The 18,035-nt window shown below is 39.9% G+C and overlaps 1 protein-coding gene across 3 annotated transcripts in view; it reads right to left on the bottom strand.

The window, feature by feature from the left end:
- Window positions 1–266: 266 nt before the first annotated feature.
- Window positions 267–18,035, bottom strand: part of CNTRL (centriolin) — an 84,570-nt gene continuing 66,801 nt past the window's right edge. Inside the window, exons 28-44 of one of the 3 annotated variants that reach the window (XM_058523912.1) lie at window positions 17,749–17,889; window positions 17,520–17,646; window positions 16,568–16,732; window positions 15,466–15,625; window positions 14,199–14,314; window positions 13,897–14,114; window positions 11,701–11,858; window positions 10,535–10,608; window positions 9,172–9,360; window positions 8,503–8,728; window positions 6,965–7,170; window positions 5,807–5,947; window positions 4,107–4,379; window positions 3,880–3,942; window positions 2,433–2,639; window positions 1,135–1,221; window positions 267–689 (exon numbers count right to left, since the gene is read on the bottom strand). In XM_058523912.1, the coding sequence (XP_058379895.1) occupies window positions 1,162–1,221; window positions 2,433–2,639; window positions 3,880–3,942; window positions 4,107–4,379; window positions 5,807–5,947; window positions 6,965–7,170; window positions 8,503–8,728; window positions 9,172–9,360; window positions 10,535–10,608; window positions 11,701–11,858; window positions 13,897–14,114; window positions 14,199–14,314; window positions 15,466–15,625; window positions 16,568–16,732; window positions 17,520–17,646; window positions 17,749–17,889 (2,524 nt within the window). In that variant the 3' untranslated portion in view covers window positions 267–689; window positions 1,135–1,161. Of the gene's footprint in view, window positions 690–1,133; window positions 1,222–2,432; window positions 2,640–3,879; window positions 3,943–4,106; window positions 4,380–5,806; window positions 5,948–6,964; window positions 7,171–8,502; window positions 8,729–9,171; window positions 9,361–10,534; window positions 10,609–11,700; window positions 11,859–13,896; window positions 14,115–14,198; window positions 14,315–15,465; window positions 15,626–16,567; window positions 16,733–17,519; window positions 17,647–17,748; window positions 17,890–18,035 lie in introns of those variants that run through there. The other 2 variants (XM_058523914.1, XM_058523913.1) reach the window with 2 other exon arrangements.

Below are 18,035 nucleotides of genomic sequence, written 5' to 3'. Positions count from 1 at the left end.
TTAATTTCCCACCAAAGACTATTTCTGGTTGGTTGAGGAAAAGCACCTGAAGTGTAATAGTTTTATAATAGATATTTCCAAATGATGAAATATGTTCCTTGATAGGCACAACATAGTTCAACCTCCAGGCAAAAGGTGGAAAAACATTTGAAAGATTGTCATTTTCTTGGAATTAAGGTAAAAGTTTGATGGCTTTACTGTAGATCTGTGCAATGTAAAGTCAGATAACAAACCCAAATTTATTTTATCTTTCATTTTCATATGGAAATAGATTTTAAGCAAAATCCACAAATAACTCTTGACACGTAAATGAAGAGGGGCTTAAGTACAGTTTTTTCCTTTGTAACTATAGATTTTACTAGTTTATAGATTCAAATTTGCAATTAAAATCAGCATTGGTTTTATAACAACACATTTCAGAGATTTAAAAAAAAAACCTCCCAGCCATCTAGGACCCTGGTTTAAATTGTATACAACTATTTCCATATGTACAAGTGATTTACAAAATCCCTGGCATTAATGGTACAAGTGAAATAGACTACAGTGGAGTTTCAGCATCTGAATTCACTGGATCTTGATAAAAACCAAGTGGCATTCCAATTACGAAGTTAGTGAGGTAGTGGAGAAGGTATTTCCTCTGATATATTTATGCAAGACAGTATTCCTCATCTGGCAGAGCCATTCTTTTCCTACAGTAAGACAAAGAAAGGATGAATTCTTGCAACAGTAAAAACAGGTCTTAAATTAACAGAATTAAGTGATAGCATGATGGCCAACAGATTGGTAAAATATATATTTGAGTACCTCTTTGGAAAAATGTCTTAAGGTGAAACACTGTACAAAATTATCCAAAAGGAAAGTTTTTAGGTAATTTTTCTTAAGACTGTATGATAAGATAGACTTCAAGATCTTCCAGTTGAAAGTGCTAGTTGAAAGAATGCCCTGGTGGCCTAGTGGTTAAGTTCATTGTGCTTTGCTTCGGTGGCCCAGGTTTGGTTCCCAGGCACAGACCTATACCACTCGTCCGTCAGTGACCATGCTGTGGCAGCGGCTCACATACAAAAAGAGGAAGATTGCCAATGAACATTAGCTCAGGGTGAATCTTCCTCAGCAAAAAAGAAAAGTAACATGTACCCTATGAGCAGGAAGCTGGGAAAGGCATCAGTGTTGGTAACTGTCTTGTGATTGTAACGGACCTTGCAGAACTTGCTGGAAGGAGCTCTGAAAAGAAGGGAGATAAAACATTAGGCTCAGAAGCCACCCCCCTAACTCCAACCTAGTTCAGGCTTTATCCTATCCACATATATCTGGATTATGACCCCAGACTCCAAAATAATTCTGACAATCTGACCCCTACCTATTGTGCCTCTAACGCTGATTATTGAACCTGGCCCCCAACCCCCTATGCACTCATCTCCCACTACTCTCCCCTCCAAAGCCCCCTACTTGTCAATGCCCAGTGCCTCTGACCCTTTCTTCCTTAAAGCCTGCCCTGAGGTCCATGACGGTTTTGGCCCTGGGTCCTACCACAGAAAGTTTTAAGGTAATTATATTCAAATCTTGGCTCTGCTGCTAATAAGCTGTGTGCCTATTAAAGACGTAGTTGCCCTTGAATGTTACTCGTGGCTCAACCATCTGATATACTGCTCTGTGGTACAGAAAGATTAAAGCCCTGGTTTTGTCTTTTGCTGTGATCTTGACATCATGTTTCATTTTATACAATTTCCTTATCTACACAAAGGGATAATTCCTACCTCCCAGGATGTTAAGACTAAATGAGATAATATATGTAAAGTGTTTAGTACATGTACACAGTAGGCACTCAAAAATGGTAGCTATTGTCTGTCTCTGACAGTATTACTGTGTTACTATTTACCAATTCCATGAGTATATTTCATGTTCCTCCTAAATGATTATTAACCTTATCTAAGTCTCACACAGAAAAGCTTTGTGAAAGTCAGGGGTTTTTTTGTAGACCCTGGGTTAACAGGTCTGCGTTCAAACTTTTGCTGAGGAATAAGAGTAGGCACAGTCTGTCATCTTTCCCCAAGATACAGGCAGATGGACAGACTAAATTAGGACTCAAATTGGCCTCACAGGTCTAAACTCTTTATATTGACTGAGTAGATAATACGGAAATCCAGAAGTGGAGGGCATTTATAGTGGAATTAACTACGTCCCTGACAGGTCATCCAGTCTCCAGTTCTAGTCTGCTTCCTAAGCCATCAGCTTATCCTCTTTCTACATCTACCAATCAGTTGATTCCCATTTTCCCAGGGACCATGAAAAAACAATTCTTTCCTAAGACAAGTTTTCCAGAGATCTGAAGGTGGCATTTATGTCCTTCTGAGTCTTCTCTAGATTATGCACTCCAAAGCTTTCAGGTACTTTCCATGTATAGATCAGACCCCTTGAGAAGAGCTTCCTCTTACCTGGCTTGGTCCAAGGTGAGAGTCCTCTGCAAGGGAAGACTCCAGCTGAGACAGACTGGGTGACGACGTGGAATCTACAGAGGTGCTGGTGACCAATTCCCCTAAAGCATCGACTTGTCTCCTCAAGCTGTGTAAAGTGCCCTCTGTCTGCCTCTTCCCTTTAATTAACACCTCTGCTTGCTTGGACATACAGTGTCGAAGTTGGGCCTGAAAATGTTACAGTTCAATTTAGGGTTTCACACAGAAGAAATGCACCAGAACTATTATTCAACTACCATCAAGTAGGAATGGCTGCTGAAAATGCTCTTATCCTAAAAAAAAAAAGTAGGAGCTGCCCGATGGCTACTCTCAGTGTGGGTAAACTTTTAGTATTCTGTGTTGTCACTAACTAGGCCTTGTACTCAGCCTGTTCTCTCCACTGTAACAATGCTTAGGGTTTCTGCATCCCCAGCCTCCCATTAATTTCAGAGACTGGACTTCTTCTAAGTCTCTGTGCAGACTTAGAAGATTGCTTTATACTTATCCTCAGTGTCTCTCACATGTATTTAATCCTCAACCCCAGACTACTTTCTGGCTTTTCCCCGTGCTGTTACCTTTGAAATGGCTCTCTCAAATCTACAGCGGCGCTAACAGAACTTTTTGTGACGATGGGAAACTTCTGTATCCATGCTGTCCAATATAGTAGCCACTTGTCATATGTGGCTATTGAGCACTTGAAATGTGGCAACTGAAGAACGGAATTTTTAACCTGATTTAACTGTAATGAATTTACATTTACATAGTGGCTGGAGGCTACTGGATGTCAAGAGCCTCCACTCACTCAATACCTCACACAGCTCCCTCTCAGCCCATGCTGTGTGTGTAGCCGTTCTCCAAAGACGCATTCTGTCCTCTCCTGTTCTACCTCTCCATCGATAATTTTTGAATTCCCACCTGTACTCGCAAATCTTGAGGTCAACACTGACCACGAAACCCTAGACTCTATTTTCGGCTGCCCACAGATAGATATCTTTCCCTGGAGGTCTCACAAGGCCTTCAGACTCAACATGTTCTGAGCCAAACAACTTCTTATCTAACACCCAAGCCACTTTTCCAGTATTCCCAATCTTTCCCCAAGCACTGGCCTGTGAGCTCCTTATCCTTTATCACTGTCTCTCTATTTTCTGTCCCAAATACTTAGGTTCTGTCAGTTTTAGTTGAGGCAAAGCAGCATTACCTAGGTTAAAGAACACTGGGCTTACCACCAGAATTCATGGTTTTGAATACTGACTCTGCCATTTACTAACGGTGATGCCAACTTCTCTGAGCTTCGAGCATGTACTCTATACAACTGCTGTGAGTGCTGCAGTGGAGCGGATGTGACAGCAGTTAAGTAAAGGTAAGCAATTTCCCCCACTCTCCTCAATATGTAAAGTATCTCATACTGTATTTTTTTTTAAAGGGCAACCTTGAGTCGATCTTCACGGTGACGCAGTTTCTCTCGGAGTGCTTCTCCACGCCAGTGTTCATCCTTTTCCAGAGGGAAAGGGAAATATCAAAGAGTCACCAAACACCACTCTCGGCAACCGACCAGCCTTTCCCTCCTACCCCCTCGTCTGGTTTTAGCTTATCTGGAGGAGGTAGGAACCATATTATCCTTTACAAAGCCCAGAGGGTAGCAGGATAAACGCTTACCATTATGTGAACCTGGGAAAAATTCAGTTTTTCTTCAAAAGGTGATGGTCTCTCACTCATGGTGAATGGAAGGTTCTCTTTCAAGCTTTCCAACCCTCCTTCTAGGTTTTCGTTTCTTTCCAAAATAGCTTCCAGATCGGCTGGTAGTTCTGGAAGAAACTGGTTGAGATTCTTCAGGCTGGTTCTAATTTCATCTTTCACCTCGGACTTAAGTGTCCTCATTGCTTTACTGATTTCCGTTTGTCTTCTCTCCAGATCTTTTTGGTTTGCCATCTAAAGAGTGAGTGAGAGTCAGTGACCATTGGGTAAAGTTTGAAATTTACTTAGAATTGAAATGTTTAATGTGTCATGTATATAAAGATCTACAAATGTCGACTACTGCGATTATTAGAACTGTAAAAACTTGTGATTTTTCAACTACTCAAGTATAAGCTACTAAGTAAATGATTTTACAGGCATTTTGACTGAAGCAACTTCCCTTTAAAGAAGCCTGGACACAGTGCTCCTGGAAGGTGTGTTACTCCATAGAAGTCAGCTTCTCTGGAGTTAGACGGAGCTGGATTCCAATCTCATTTCCAGTAAACATTACCAGTATGACTTAGGGCAAGTTAGCTAACTTCTGAACCTCTGTTACTTCATTTATACACTTGGCATTCAGAAATGTGAGAACTAAGTGAGAATTTGTATCACGCTCCTTAGTGGTACCAATAAATGGCAACTACAATAATTAAACCCCAGATGAGAAAAGGGCCATTTATTGAAAGAAGTCAGAAGTGATCTAGATTATAAATGTTAATGCTGGAAAGGGCTTCAGAAATGATCTGGTCAAATGTTTTCACTCTCTAGGTGAAGAATCTGGTGGTTTGGGCAGTCTAGAGGTTTCCTCAGGTGTTATGGACTGTGTTTAAGACCTGAGACAACTCTGTGGCTCTCCCCCTGGAGATCTTAGAGGAGACATTAGAGTCATACCCACTGCTAATGGCCCTTCCAAGTTTGCAGAGGCTCGGGGCCTTTAAATAAAAGTTATTTTTTTCTTGAACTAAAGGGTGGGTGTATACGGGGGGCTGCAGGCACAGATGAAACCAAATGGCCACACGGCGTCGTCCAAAGGACAAAGTGTGGCAGGGTCAACAGAGTGGCCACAGCAGCCCTACTAGAGAGTTCAGGGGTAGCCCAGATGCTGACACTGGCTAAGGGCCACCAGGGCCACCTAGGATTAGATTTGCCCAGTCTAAGTGTGAACTACTCTCACGCCCTCAGCCTGGTTACACGATAGGCTATCAAAGCTTTCCCCTGAGTCATTTTTCCTTGCCCGGGGGTTTGGCTCTTATACACTTGTTTCTGGCATAAAATCTAACATTTCAGCACAGTTCTTTGGGACATGATAAAATTTTATGCTGAAGAACTGCCATTTTTCTTTCAAAAACTAACATAAAAAGCTTCTTGAACTTAAGGGAATTTTAAAAGTATATTTTGAACAAATACTTTTTTCTTATGGAGGTATATTTCTAAATTTTAAGACTGGAAAAACAGATTTGACTTATGTCGGACATTCTTATAATCAGCTTTTCACAATTTCCACAAAGAAACAGTGCTCTTAAAGAGCTATTTAAGAAATGAAATCTATCTGCGCCCAGTGGGGCGTGCGCGTGCCTGAGTCGTCTCGTCCCGGGCTGGCCAGCGGGGGCTCGCGTGCACACCTGTTGCTTGAGCTCCGTGTACTCATGCTGCATCTGATTGAGCTCCTTCATCAGGCGCCTGGCCCGCTCGTGGTTGTCCTGGGCCACCTGTTCAATTGTTGCCATCTCCTTCTGCATGCAGCTGTTCTCCTGCTTTTGCTCCTAGTACAGAAGGAGGACAATGGCTGTGGGTCCAGCACAGGGAGGTGTGCGTGGCTGGCTGACACACTCATTAGCTCCGTTACTTCATTTCCCATCTGGGTCTCAGTTTCTCTAGCTGTAAAATGGGGATAATTCTACTTGTGGTAGAGCTGGGAGTACAGACATGGTCAGAGTCTGTTAGGCCAAAGTCTGAATCCTAGATCTGCAACATTACTTTTGATAATAAGTTACTTTCCCTTTCTGGGCCTCCATTAGTTGTAAAATGGGAACAATAATACCCATCACCATAGGATTATTGGGAGGATGAAAATCTAGATGTCTCCATACTATATTGACACTCATGCTGCCTGTCACTAGTTGCAAGAGTATCTATCGCCCTTTGGGAAACACACATGGTTTGAAAGTTCCATTCACACAACAGGGCTCCATTAGTTCCTTCAGAGGGTGTCAGAAAAATCCCTTCCTGCGACAGTCCCTATTGCTGCCCATCTGCCCCCACCCACCATAAACTGTTTTGAACTCATCTGAGTATCACCTCCCAAAATTTATTTCAAGGATAAAAGCATGGTAGATTGAGCTTCCTGATTTTAGGATAATGATTACTTAAAGCTAAGATTGAGTGAAAAGGGCAGGATGAGAAAAATCTTTGAGCAGTGACTGCAGCTGTGTAAAAATGTCTTCAGAAGCCTTCTTTCTCCAACCCCCACCACCCGCAGTGGAGGTGTGAGCAGAGGCTCACTAGCTCAGAGTGCTCTCTGCTTTGTGCTGACAGTGTGTTCACATGACCATCTTTCCAGCCAGCCAGCCAGAGATCCACTAGGGCTGCAGCCCATCCAGACTCAGGCAAAATCTACCATCAGCTTCAAGAACAAATTAGGCAAAAATACACCAAAAACAACAGTTGGCTTAGGGACTGGGTTGACGGGTAATTTATTTTCTCTACACTGAAGTAGTGTTTTAGTTTATAAATGTAAAGGCATCACTTCCTCCTAAACTGCCAGGGCAGGGGGCACTCACAAGCAGGTTTTGCTCCAGCTGGCTCCGCTGGATCTTAAGCGCTTCCTTCAGGCTGGCAACCTGCTTCTCGGCTTTGTTTCTTTCTGTCAAGAACTGGTTCCGCAAGAGGCTGAAGTCTGCCCTCATGGAGTCCATCTCTTTCTGGAGAGCCAGCAGCTCACTTGACTTTTCCATTAATTGCTGCTCCCGTTCTGAAAGCTGTCGTTCTGAAATGAGCAATTTTAGTACTTTAGCCAGAGGCCCTGGGCTGGCTGTGGGCAGAGCCACACAATCCTTCCCTGGTGGGCAGATTACATAGTGACATGCCACCCATTCCTCCATCACTGAGGCCTCCAAGTCCCCCATAACCCACAGCAGAGGCCCAGAGAAAGCCCCAGATCAGGGTGCCTCTTGACATAACTGGTTCCTGGAGGGCCTGATTCCAAAGTGACAGACAGCCACTGTCTTCCCTTTTGAGCCTCTGAGACCAATGAGAGTAAACAGCACCAATCCTGAGGTGCAGGGAACATGGAACAGACTGCTGAAATGTTTCTTATAAACCTTGATTTTAATAAAGGGAGGCACACCAGTACTTCTCCCTTCACAGGAGGAGGTGCGGTGGAAAGAACGCAGGATTTGGAGCAGCATGAGCCCTATCTTATACAGGGGAATCCTATCTCCTGGTGTTCAACACAAATCATGTATGCAAACACCTAGTACACAGTGGGTACTCGATAAATAATGCTTATAAATAACAGTGACATTTAAAACAGATTTTTCTAATCACTCTCTGTAGAGGAACACCTTGCCCAGATTTCACTTTTCACACCACTGGCATGGTCAGACTCAGTATAATTTTTAAGTTTCATTTTCATAATGACATGGTTGGGTCTGGAGGTATCAAGAGTTCCCAGGGAAAACGGAATAATAACCCTTTCAGATCCCCAAGTCCACTGTGTGCAGCTGAGGGGACATTTCCTGAGCATTATTAAACTGTGCAGCCTAAGAAACAGAAAGATCATTGACTGATGTTAGAACAATCATTTACCCTGGATTCCCGGGTCAACTTCCTTTACACATGGCTCAAGAGAGAGCAAGCAGAGCCAAGGGTAAATACCTGTATTTTGGTTCCATTCACTACGTCACATTTGGACAGAAGTAGAACTGTTATATTGTTTATCTGGTTGAAATGAAATGGATCATTGTTCCCAAAGCTCATAAATAATGTACTTTATAGAAAGCCTTTAGAGCACCTTTTGGCACTTCTTTGCCCTAATGTCCCACTTTCTTGAGAAAGCCTTCTTGAAGAAGGCAGTACAGTAAAGTAAAAAGACTTGATCGTCAGTCTCAGGATCAAATGCCATCTCCGTGAAGACAAGTTCCCTCTGTCTCCCTGAACCTGTTTCCTCCTCTCTCATGGGGCTGGGAGCATCAAATGGGGCGTCATACTTCCCACTGCGCTCCTCCTGGACTATGGCTGAGGCCTGGGTCTCCTTTACACACTTGACAAGACAAGCAGCAGCGTCCCCTCCCTCAGTGCAATGTTCCAGAATACATACTGGTTTGGGAGAGCGTCTTCTCCAGGGCCTCACCCCACCTTTCCTCTTCCTGCAGAGTCCTGACACGCTCTTCAGCCACCAACACCTTTGTGAGCACCTGGTCCAGGTGGCTTTTCTGGTCCGTTAATTCCTTTTCCAGCTGGTGCTGCTGCTCCGTCAGTGTCACTTTATTGGCTTCTAATTTTTTTTCTTCACTTTCTCTCTCTTTCTGGAGTCTCTGAAACATCTTAATAGAGAACAACCTTAGTTACTCATAAAATAACAATACTCAGTGTCCCAAATGAAGGAACCTTCGTGGACTCGAGACAGATTCCAGTTAAACAGGAAGTAGAAAATAGCCCATGGTGACAGAGAGTGAGTTCCCTTTACAAAAGTGACCAAGCAGGGAATGGAAAATATTTGGCCAGCATGTGAGGAGGGGATTCCAGCAGCAAATGGCTTGTGGCCATCAAGGTTCTTTATAGGACCGATGTTCTATGTCTTAACGGTCCCTAAATGTTAATACCAAGAGTGTCAAAGAGTTGGTGTGAAATCCCCACTGGTTACCCAGGGCAGTTAAGGGAAGCTAGTCCCCAGGGGGATACTTCTCAGCAGCTTTCTGCCAGTGGAAACAAGCTCACACAAGTGACCAAGTGTTTTCTTTTAGATACAATCAGAAATGTATAGTACCACTTCTTGTTGGGCTAGTTTGGCCTTGTTTTCTTCAATCTCATTGTGAAGCACTTGAAGTTGTTGCTGTTTAGTCTCCCCTTCTTTCTGGCAGTCTTCACACTTCTTTATCCATTCACTGACGTCCTTCTGGAGCCTGGTCTGCTCGCTGAGTAGCACATCCTTATGCTTGGTGGTGTGGAGGAGGTCCTTCAGGTGAAAGAACAAACTGCAACTACTAACAAAGCCATCTTTACTAACAGCAGCTAGTGCTACTTCAGGATCTACTAAGTCTGACAATATGAGAAGCATAAAAGTTCCATATCCTTTAGTATCTCAACAAACTTATACAAAGGTACCCAGAACTCAATTTAATCACTGGGTTTCCTCTTTTTAGTACCTAAAAACTAAGATACAGAAGATGTCAGAATTGCAAGGAGGGACTCAGTTCCTCCGCGCTTTCGTTGCCTTGTCACTGAGGTGGGAATAAACAATACCCACCTCACAGGACTGCTAGGAAGATTAAGAAAAGCCGTGAATAAGGCTCAATTCTTATTGAAAATGAACTTCAAGTCATGGTTTAGTTACTAACTGAAATATTTATACAGATTAAAAAACTCAGAAAACAATATTCTTTCTTCAAGGAACTCAAATTAAGCATTTTTGAAAAAGTTACCATAATTCTAACACAGAAAATATTTATAAGAACCTGTGGAAGACTTTTTAAATATTATACTTTGGTTTTAAGTTTTATACATCTCAGAAACACAGGATCCGAAAGGTAGAAGGAAGAGAATTTAGATGTCTAATCCAATCCCTATTTTACATAGTGGAAACTGAGGCCCAGAATTGCTTGGGGTTCTCTGAAACTCAAATTCTAGCACTAGCACTGTTCTCACAGGACAACACTGAATTAGCGTTAAGAAGATGATCAGAAGTACAGGGGTCAAGAATCCGCTCTAGTGAACACCTGACAAGATGGAGGCCCAGATGTGGCAGATGTTCTGCAGCTCAATGAGTGCTCAAATCTAAGCGAGATTTTGGAGGCCTCATCCTTGCCATGGACAAGAGGTGGTCCATCTGGTTCCTGAAGTCCCCAGAGGGGCTGCTAAGGGGGTACTGAGGGGTTGGGCTCTGGGCTAGCCACCACCTTACTTATTAGCTTTGAGTAAAACGTTCTCTGAATCAAGAGTTCTAGGGCTAAAATAAATTAGAAAATCACTGCTCTGCATCAAAATTCTTGTGTATATGACGTTTGTGTTATATAAATGGCCCATATGGGAACTGCTGGTGTGAAAAGCAATCAGCCACTTGATTTGTTATTTCAATCAAATGTCTGCATGCCTTGAGGATACTAGTAGAAGATTACATTTGTTAAGCTTACCTGTTTGGCTAGGTTCAAATGGTCTTGAACATCAGCTAGTTCCTCCTGTAGTGAGTTTACTGCTTCTCGTTTTTCTACAGAAATGATATTTACATAAAATAAAAAATACATATGTACGCATTTTCCAGATTCCCATCAGCCCCTCACAAAGTAGAATGGAAGTGAATTTAAACTTCTTTCTGTTAAATGTATGACTATGCCACACTATCTTATTAAAGGCCAAAAGAGAGAGTTACATGCACAACCCGGATCTGGGCTTTGGGCCCAGGTTTTTAAAGACTTACATGTTCAAAACCTTACAATAAAAAAATTTACAGAAAATACCAAGTGTTGACGAGGTGCATGGTTTCAAAACAGGTACCTTCTACATTGCTGGTAGAAATATAAATTTTGAACAACTTTCAGGAAGACAATCGGGAATAAATTTTATATGTATACTGGTTTTGTCACTTACTAACTGTGTGAGCTTGAGCAAGTCACTTCTCTCTTAAGCAAGTCACAAAGAGACTAAGCTTAAATTGCCTCATCTGTAAATGGGTGAAATAATAGTTTCTACCTCATAAAAATGTTACAAGGATTAAATGATAAAATGTACATAAAACACCTGCAGCATGCCTAGGACATAGTAAGTACTCAAGAAGTATATAATTAGCTAGAATTACTTAGTAACTTCTCCTAAATAAACAATCATGAGTATTTATAAAGATTTGGTAATAAAGATGTTATTTTGCATCTTCGTTTTTGTTTCTAAAACTACACACACACACACCGCCCCCCACACATGGAAAAACCGGGAAGGATATTCACTAAACTGATACTAGAAATTATCTCTGAGGGGTGAGGTCAATAATAATTTTTATTTCATTTTTTTGCTGTTTTTTAATTGTTCTCTAAGGAACATGAATGAGTTTTTTTGTAACAGCTTTATGGAGATATAATTCACATACCACGTATTTCACCCATTTAAAGTACACAATTCAGTGGCTTTTAGTATATTCACAGAGTTGTGCCACCATCACCATAATCTAATTTTAGAACATTTTGTCACTTCTAAAAGAAGCCCCATGCCCATTATCATGAATTATTTCTGTAATAAGATAAACAATTAAACAAAAGATCTAACCAAAGGAAGAAGGTCACATCTCTCCTGCTGTGCTGCCTCATACCTTGTAGCTGTTGCTGCATCGCTGTGATGTCTTTATGCAGTGAGAGTTTGTCTCTGTTTAGTCGGTCTAGGTCCTGCTGCAGTTTTCTGACTTCCAATTCCAACTTGCCTAAATTTGATTGCTCCATTTTGCTATTCTCTTCTGTAGCCGCTAAAACCCTACCACGCAAGCAGAGAGTAAGCCAGACTGTCAAATATAAAATGTTCAAGCACACACAAGAGACAACTGAGGAATTCTGTTATGCTTTCACAATGTAGTTTTGGAGTCTGAATGATTATGTTTACAACATTTAAGGCTCTTCAATTCATTTTCAAAAGAAGTCTTATTTTCAGCTTTCCAAATAGATTTTTCAAAAAGTGACTTACTAAATCCAAGTTTTCTAATAATCAGAGATAAAAACATAGATAGCACTCAGAATTCCAAAAATCTAGGTGATTAAAATGGATCACTAACTTCTGATAAGTGAAAAAGCAGGAAACACAATTTTATGTATAATAGGATTTGTCTAGACATGCATGAGCATGGATTCCTTTACATAAATGAAATCATACAGTGTAGACTTGTTTTTGTCTGGCTTCTTTCATTGAGCATAATTACTTATCCATCTTGTTGTATCAATACCCCCTTCTCTTTTTATTGCTGAGTGGTATTCCATGGTATTGATATACTATAATTTGTCTATTTACCAGATGATGAACATTTAGATTGTTTCCAGTTTTTGGATATTGCAAATAAAGCTGCTAAGAACACTAGTGTACAGTTTTTGTATGAAGATATGCTTTCACTTCTCATGAGTAATACCTAGGAGTGGAATAGCTAGATCTTCTGGTAGGTGTATGTTTGAATTTTTAAGTAACTGCTAAACTATTTTCCTAAGTGGTCTCACTGACATTTTACACTCCTGCCAATTGTGTATGAAGGTTTCTCACTAATATTTTGTCAGTCTTTAATTTTAGCCATTCCATTAGGTGTATAATGATATCTAATTGTGGTTTTAATTTGCATTTCCCTAATGGTTAATGATGCCGAGCAACTTTTCATGTGCTTACTTGCTTTCCATGTATCTTCTTAAGTGAAATGTCAGTTTAAATTTTTTGCCCATTTGAAAAACTGGGTTGTTCATTTTCTAATTATTGAGTCTTGAGAGTTCTTTAAATATACATTCTGGGTACAAGTCTTTTATCAGATACATGGTTGCAAAGATTTTTCTCTAGGTCTGTGATATGTCTTTTCATTACCTTAACAGTGTCTTTTGAGGAGAAATTTTAAATTTTGACGAAGTCCAATTTTAGCAATTTATTCTTTTACGAATCATGCTTCTGATGTCATATTTAAGAAATTTTTGCCTAACCCAAGTCCACAAAGGTTTTTTCCTATGTTTTCTTGTAGAAGTTTTATATTTAGGTTTTATGTTCATGTTTATGGTCCATTTTGAGTTAATTTTTAGATATAGTGTGAGGTATGGACTGAGGTTCATTTTTTTTGGTTTTTGGATATGCAATTGTTTCAGCAACATTTTTTGAAAAGACCAGCTTTTCTCTACTAAAGAACACGCCTTTGCATCTTTGTCAAAATCAGTTGTGTACATATTTGTAGAGTTTACTTGTGGACCTTCTATTGTGTTCCACTGATCTATTTGTCTATCTTTATCCCAATACCACAGTGTTTTGATTACCCTAGCTATATACTAAGTCTTGAAATCAGGTAGTGTTAGCTCTAAACTTCTGTTCTTTTTCAAAGTTGTTTTGGTGTCATACCTAAAAAGTTTTAGATTCTATTCTAGGTCCTTTCCATTTCCATATGAATTTTAGAACCAGATTATCATTTTCTATGTAAAAAGCCTGTTGGGATTTTGATTGTGATTGTTTTGAATCTATAGATCAATTTGACGAGAACTGAACCTTAACAATAATGTCTCCCTGCCCACAAACAAGGTATCTCTCTCCATTTGTTTATATCTTCCAGCATGTATTATTTTACTAAAAAAAACCACAACAGATTATTTAAAAAAAATACTTTGGGGAAAAAAAACCTAAAAGAAAATTCACCCAAAAATGCTACTGGTGAATTATACTGTGATACTGTTTGTGGCGTACCTTTTTCCTTTTGTCTATTTTCCAATTTTTTTTATAGCATGTTTATAATGTTTTAGCCTTCAGGAAGTGATCTTGCAAGCTTATTTGTTCCTGCTCTCACCGTTTGGTTTGTGCCAACTTCTTTTCCCAGCTGTCACATTTCTCTTCGAGATCATCCTTTTTTTTGCACAAAGACTCAACACACGATTGTAAGGCTCGGGTCTCAGCAGTTATTCGCTCTATTTCTCGTTTGTCCCTCTCGAGGAGCTGCTTCTGCCACTCTATCTCCCCTCTCTGTCGCAGGGCTGCCTGCTGCAAATTCTCTAATTCCAGTTTCTCCTAAATCAGATAAAAGAGGACTCAAACACGTTAACGAAGAGAAAGGCTTTGGTTTGCTGGGGGTGAAACGGCTTTGTTGATTACCTCTAGCACTTCCACCTGAGTCTTCTCTAACTCAGACAACTTTTGGTCATGTTGTAGCTTCAAACCTTGTAGCTCACTGTTTTCAAGTTGCAACATGTCCAGAATATTCTTTAGTTCTTAACAGAAACAAAGCATGGTCATGCTATTAAATGAACTTGGAAACAGTTACAAAATGAAACAGAAAATAAGGGTATTGACTGATACAAGAAACAATAGATAATCAAAAAAATAGCTGTTGCGCTGAATTAATGGAGCTAATTAATTGTATTTTTAATGAAAAAATCCTTTAAAGTATTGCTAAACACTAAATTTGTTAGATTTTAGTTTGTTAAAAATATTTTAACAAAAACATTTAACAAAGATCTAGTTCTAAAAGCATTTACCCTACCTAAAAGAATTTTAATCAAAATAAATAGGAAAAACTTTAAAATATAAACTGAGATTTATATAACAATTTTTTGTCCTGTAAATATAGATTTTTAAATACTAACTTTTTTATGACTATAAAAATATTTTCTCACTTATAGAAAATTTGAAAAAATAAAGAATAAAAAACCCTGAAAACCCATCATTATCCCACCGTCCAAAGATGATCATTATTGCAATAGCATTTTGATGTATTTCCTTCCAGGAGCACACATACCTACATACACACACATAATTTTAAAATAAATTGGGACTACACTCTATATTCAGTTTTTATCTATTTTTTTATACTTCCCATCAGCATTTTTGCATGTCATTAAATGTCAAAAATACAGCTTTTAAATTGGTCATTTGTTGCCAAATTTTGTCCTTATAAATTTTGCTGCAAGTAACCAACTCAGCCAGCTTAATTTGTGAAACAAGTAAATAAAGGCTTACTTCTCTTAAAAAAAAAAAAAATAAATAAATAAAATATTGCTGCAATGTGCATAAACGCTTCCTTTGTAACCAGTAACGGGTTAAGGGGTTTAACAGGTGTGAATTTTAAGCGTCTTGAAACACTGAAGAGATTGCTGCAGTTTACACTTCAGTCAACAGCCTGTGAGTGCTCTTCTTCCGCCACATCCTGGTCTGCCACAAACACGATCATTTTGCTTTTAAATAAATTTTTCAATTTGAATGGCAGAAAATATCATGTCCCTTTTATAATCTGCTTTTCTTTGCTTATTGGTAACAAGATTAAAACTTTAAAAGAAGTTTATTTGACCATTTATATTTTTTCTGTGACCTGGAATACAGACATTTCCAATCTCAAACTTCGATTGTTTTCCTTTACACTTACCAGTTTTATGTTTAGACATTTGCCCTAAAACCACCTGAAGATTTTCTTCCTCTTTTTCAATTTCCTGCTTTATACATGTAAGCTGAGTTTTTTTTTCACTAATCTGGACATTCAGTTCTCCTTTCTGAAAACTCAGTTCTTCCAGAAGAGATTTTACTTCCTGTGGGGGGAAAAAAAAAGTCAACCCCCCTCCACAAAATTATGAATGGAAATTACTTTAAAATCAATTCTGTTATTAACTGTCTCATTTCATAAAAACCCTAATTTGGAAACAAGCTCATTTTTGCCTTTAATGTCAAGAACAGCACTACATTTTACACTAACATTTCTGTGTAACAGAAGTAAGAAAGTAAGATTATCTTCACTTAAAATGTATATGCAATATTTACTATGTGCAAGGCAACGTGATGTAAAGGAAGAAGGCTGATCCAATACATCTCTCATCCTCAAGGGGTTAGCACCTTGTCGAGAACATAAACGTGATCACGAAAGCCTAAGATGCCCGAGGAAACGTGCAGAGTGCGACCAAACTCAGAAGAGAGAGAAACCCCTTCCAAGGTAAAATCAAGGTCACGCAAGTCTTCTTAGTGGCATGAAGCCGGACCGTGAAAAATGGGTAGGATCTGGACATTCCCAGAAAGGGAATTCCTGGAGAAGTAATGGGATGAGAAAGGGACAGAGACAGAAAACCTTGGACACGTCCAGAAAATATTATGTGGGGAGCTATACAGGGCAGCCACAGCACGGATACATAACGTTAACACCACACTGATGTTACAGAGCAGCCAAGATTCAGGAATTTATATTTGCATTTTGCGGGGAACCATGAAAATATCTCAAAATAAATCTACTATCGTAGACTCTTAAGAAAACCTACGGAGGGCCGCCCGGTGGTGTAGTGGTTAAGTTCGTGCATTTCATTTCAGCGGCCCGGGGTTCGCAGGTTCGGATCCCAGGCACGGACCTACTCACTGCTCATCAAGCCATGCTGTGGCGGCGTCCCACATACAAAATAGAGGAAGACTGGCAACAGATGTTAGCTCAGGGCCGATCTTCCTCACCAAAAAAAAAAAAAAAAAAGAAACGCTACTGAAAAACATACCCTGATGTGATTGCACTTCTCAGTCACTTCCGTTTCTCCCAGTCTCAGCGCTTCGTGGAGATCAGCTTTGGCCTGGACCATGCTTCCCTGGAGTAGACGCAGCTCCTCTTTTTTATGCCCTAACTGCCTGTCCAAGACGGCCATCTCCTGCTGCTGACCTGTCACCTGCATTAAAAAAAGGGAAGAATGTAAAGCTTCACAAAAGCCATGCAGCCTTCAGTGCTGACATGGAGAATATTTAGTCCAGCTAAAGGTTGTGGGGGGCAATTAGGAGCTACCCTAATTCTAATTATCCCAGCTGCAAGAGTCAGGTAGGCCAGGCTGGGGGTGAAGACATAAAATGCCTAATAAAGACCCTGAGGTCACATAAAAAAAATCACTCAAATCACAGCAAAAACAACAATATGATAATAATGATTATCCCTCACGTTATGGTTTTCAAAGAACTTTCATCTATACCTTACTCCATTTGACAACTACCTTGGCAAGGGAAGTTAGGCAGGGATTTTTAAAATTTATTCATTTTGTAAATTTAAAAATTACAATTTTAAGGGCAATACATATTTGTTTATAGAAAACGCAGACATGCAAAAGGAAGAAAATAGAAAATACTCATAATCTCCCCTTATCAGATGACCGCTTTTGTACTTTGGTATAGACTAAAAATAAAAACACAAGTGTTCATAAACACATTTAACATAAATGATCTCAGAGAGTATCCTGTTTTGAGACAATTTTTTTACTCAATAATATATTGTATTGAGTTGGGATTCAAATGTGGCTTGGACTCTATTCTTAACCACTAGGATATATAGCCTTATTTATGCTTTATACTTTATTTTGTATTCCCAGTCTTTTCTACAATCAAACATGTATCACTTTTTATAATCATAACATGAATGTAGGTTTCAAAGCAGCGTGAACTGGTTTTTCAAAGCGCCTGTTGCCATACCTGGCTTTTCAGCTTTTCCAGCTCTGCTCTCTTGGCCTGCAAGAGGGTCTCCGACTCTTTAAGGACCTGCAGATGGTGATCCTCACTGCGTTCTGCGGTCTCGATGTCTTTCTGCAGTTTCTGCAGCCTACAAAGCAGCAGCAGTACTAGAGCAGATCGGAAGGGAGACCGACCCCCGGAGCCGTCTTCCAGTACAAGCCCCCTGAAGCCCTCGAGAGGCTGTACTTACTCTTCCGTAAGTTTTTCCTTCTTCTTGTTTAGACACTGGAAGTCTGAGTCTTTTGCTGCAACAATTTTGTTTATTTCTTTCAAGATTTCTTCTTGGTTGATTTTGTGCTGCTGCAAATCCTTTGCGTCAGCCTGGAGCAATCTAAAACACATCGCTTTATTCCCCCTAGGCCCTTTAGCCTGAACATACATTACTGATCATAAAGCAATTATTACCCTCTTAAAACATCCTCTCAAAACCAAACTTTTCATTCACCTCACTGAATACAGCGATGGCCCAGGGGTTCC

This window comes from Diceros bicornis, chromosome 28 (genome assembly GCF_020826845.1).
Source record: "Diceros bicornis minor isolate mBicDic1 chromosome 28, mDicBic1.mat.cur, whole genome shotgun sequence".
In the NCBI taxonomy this organism is placed as follows: Eukaryota; Metazoa; Chordata; class Mammalia; order Perissodactyla; family Rhinocerotidae; genus Diceros; species Diceros bicornis.
Note: the sequence above shows the minus strand (reverse complement) of the source record. Positions and strands in the feature narration are given on the sequence as shown.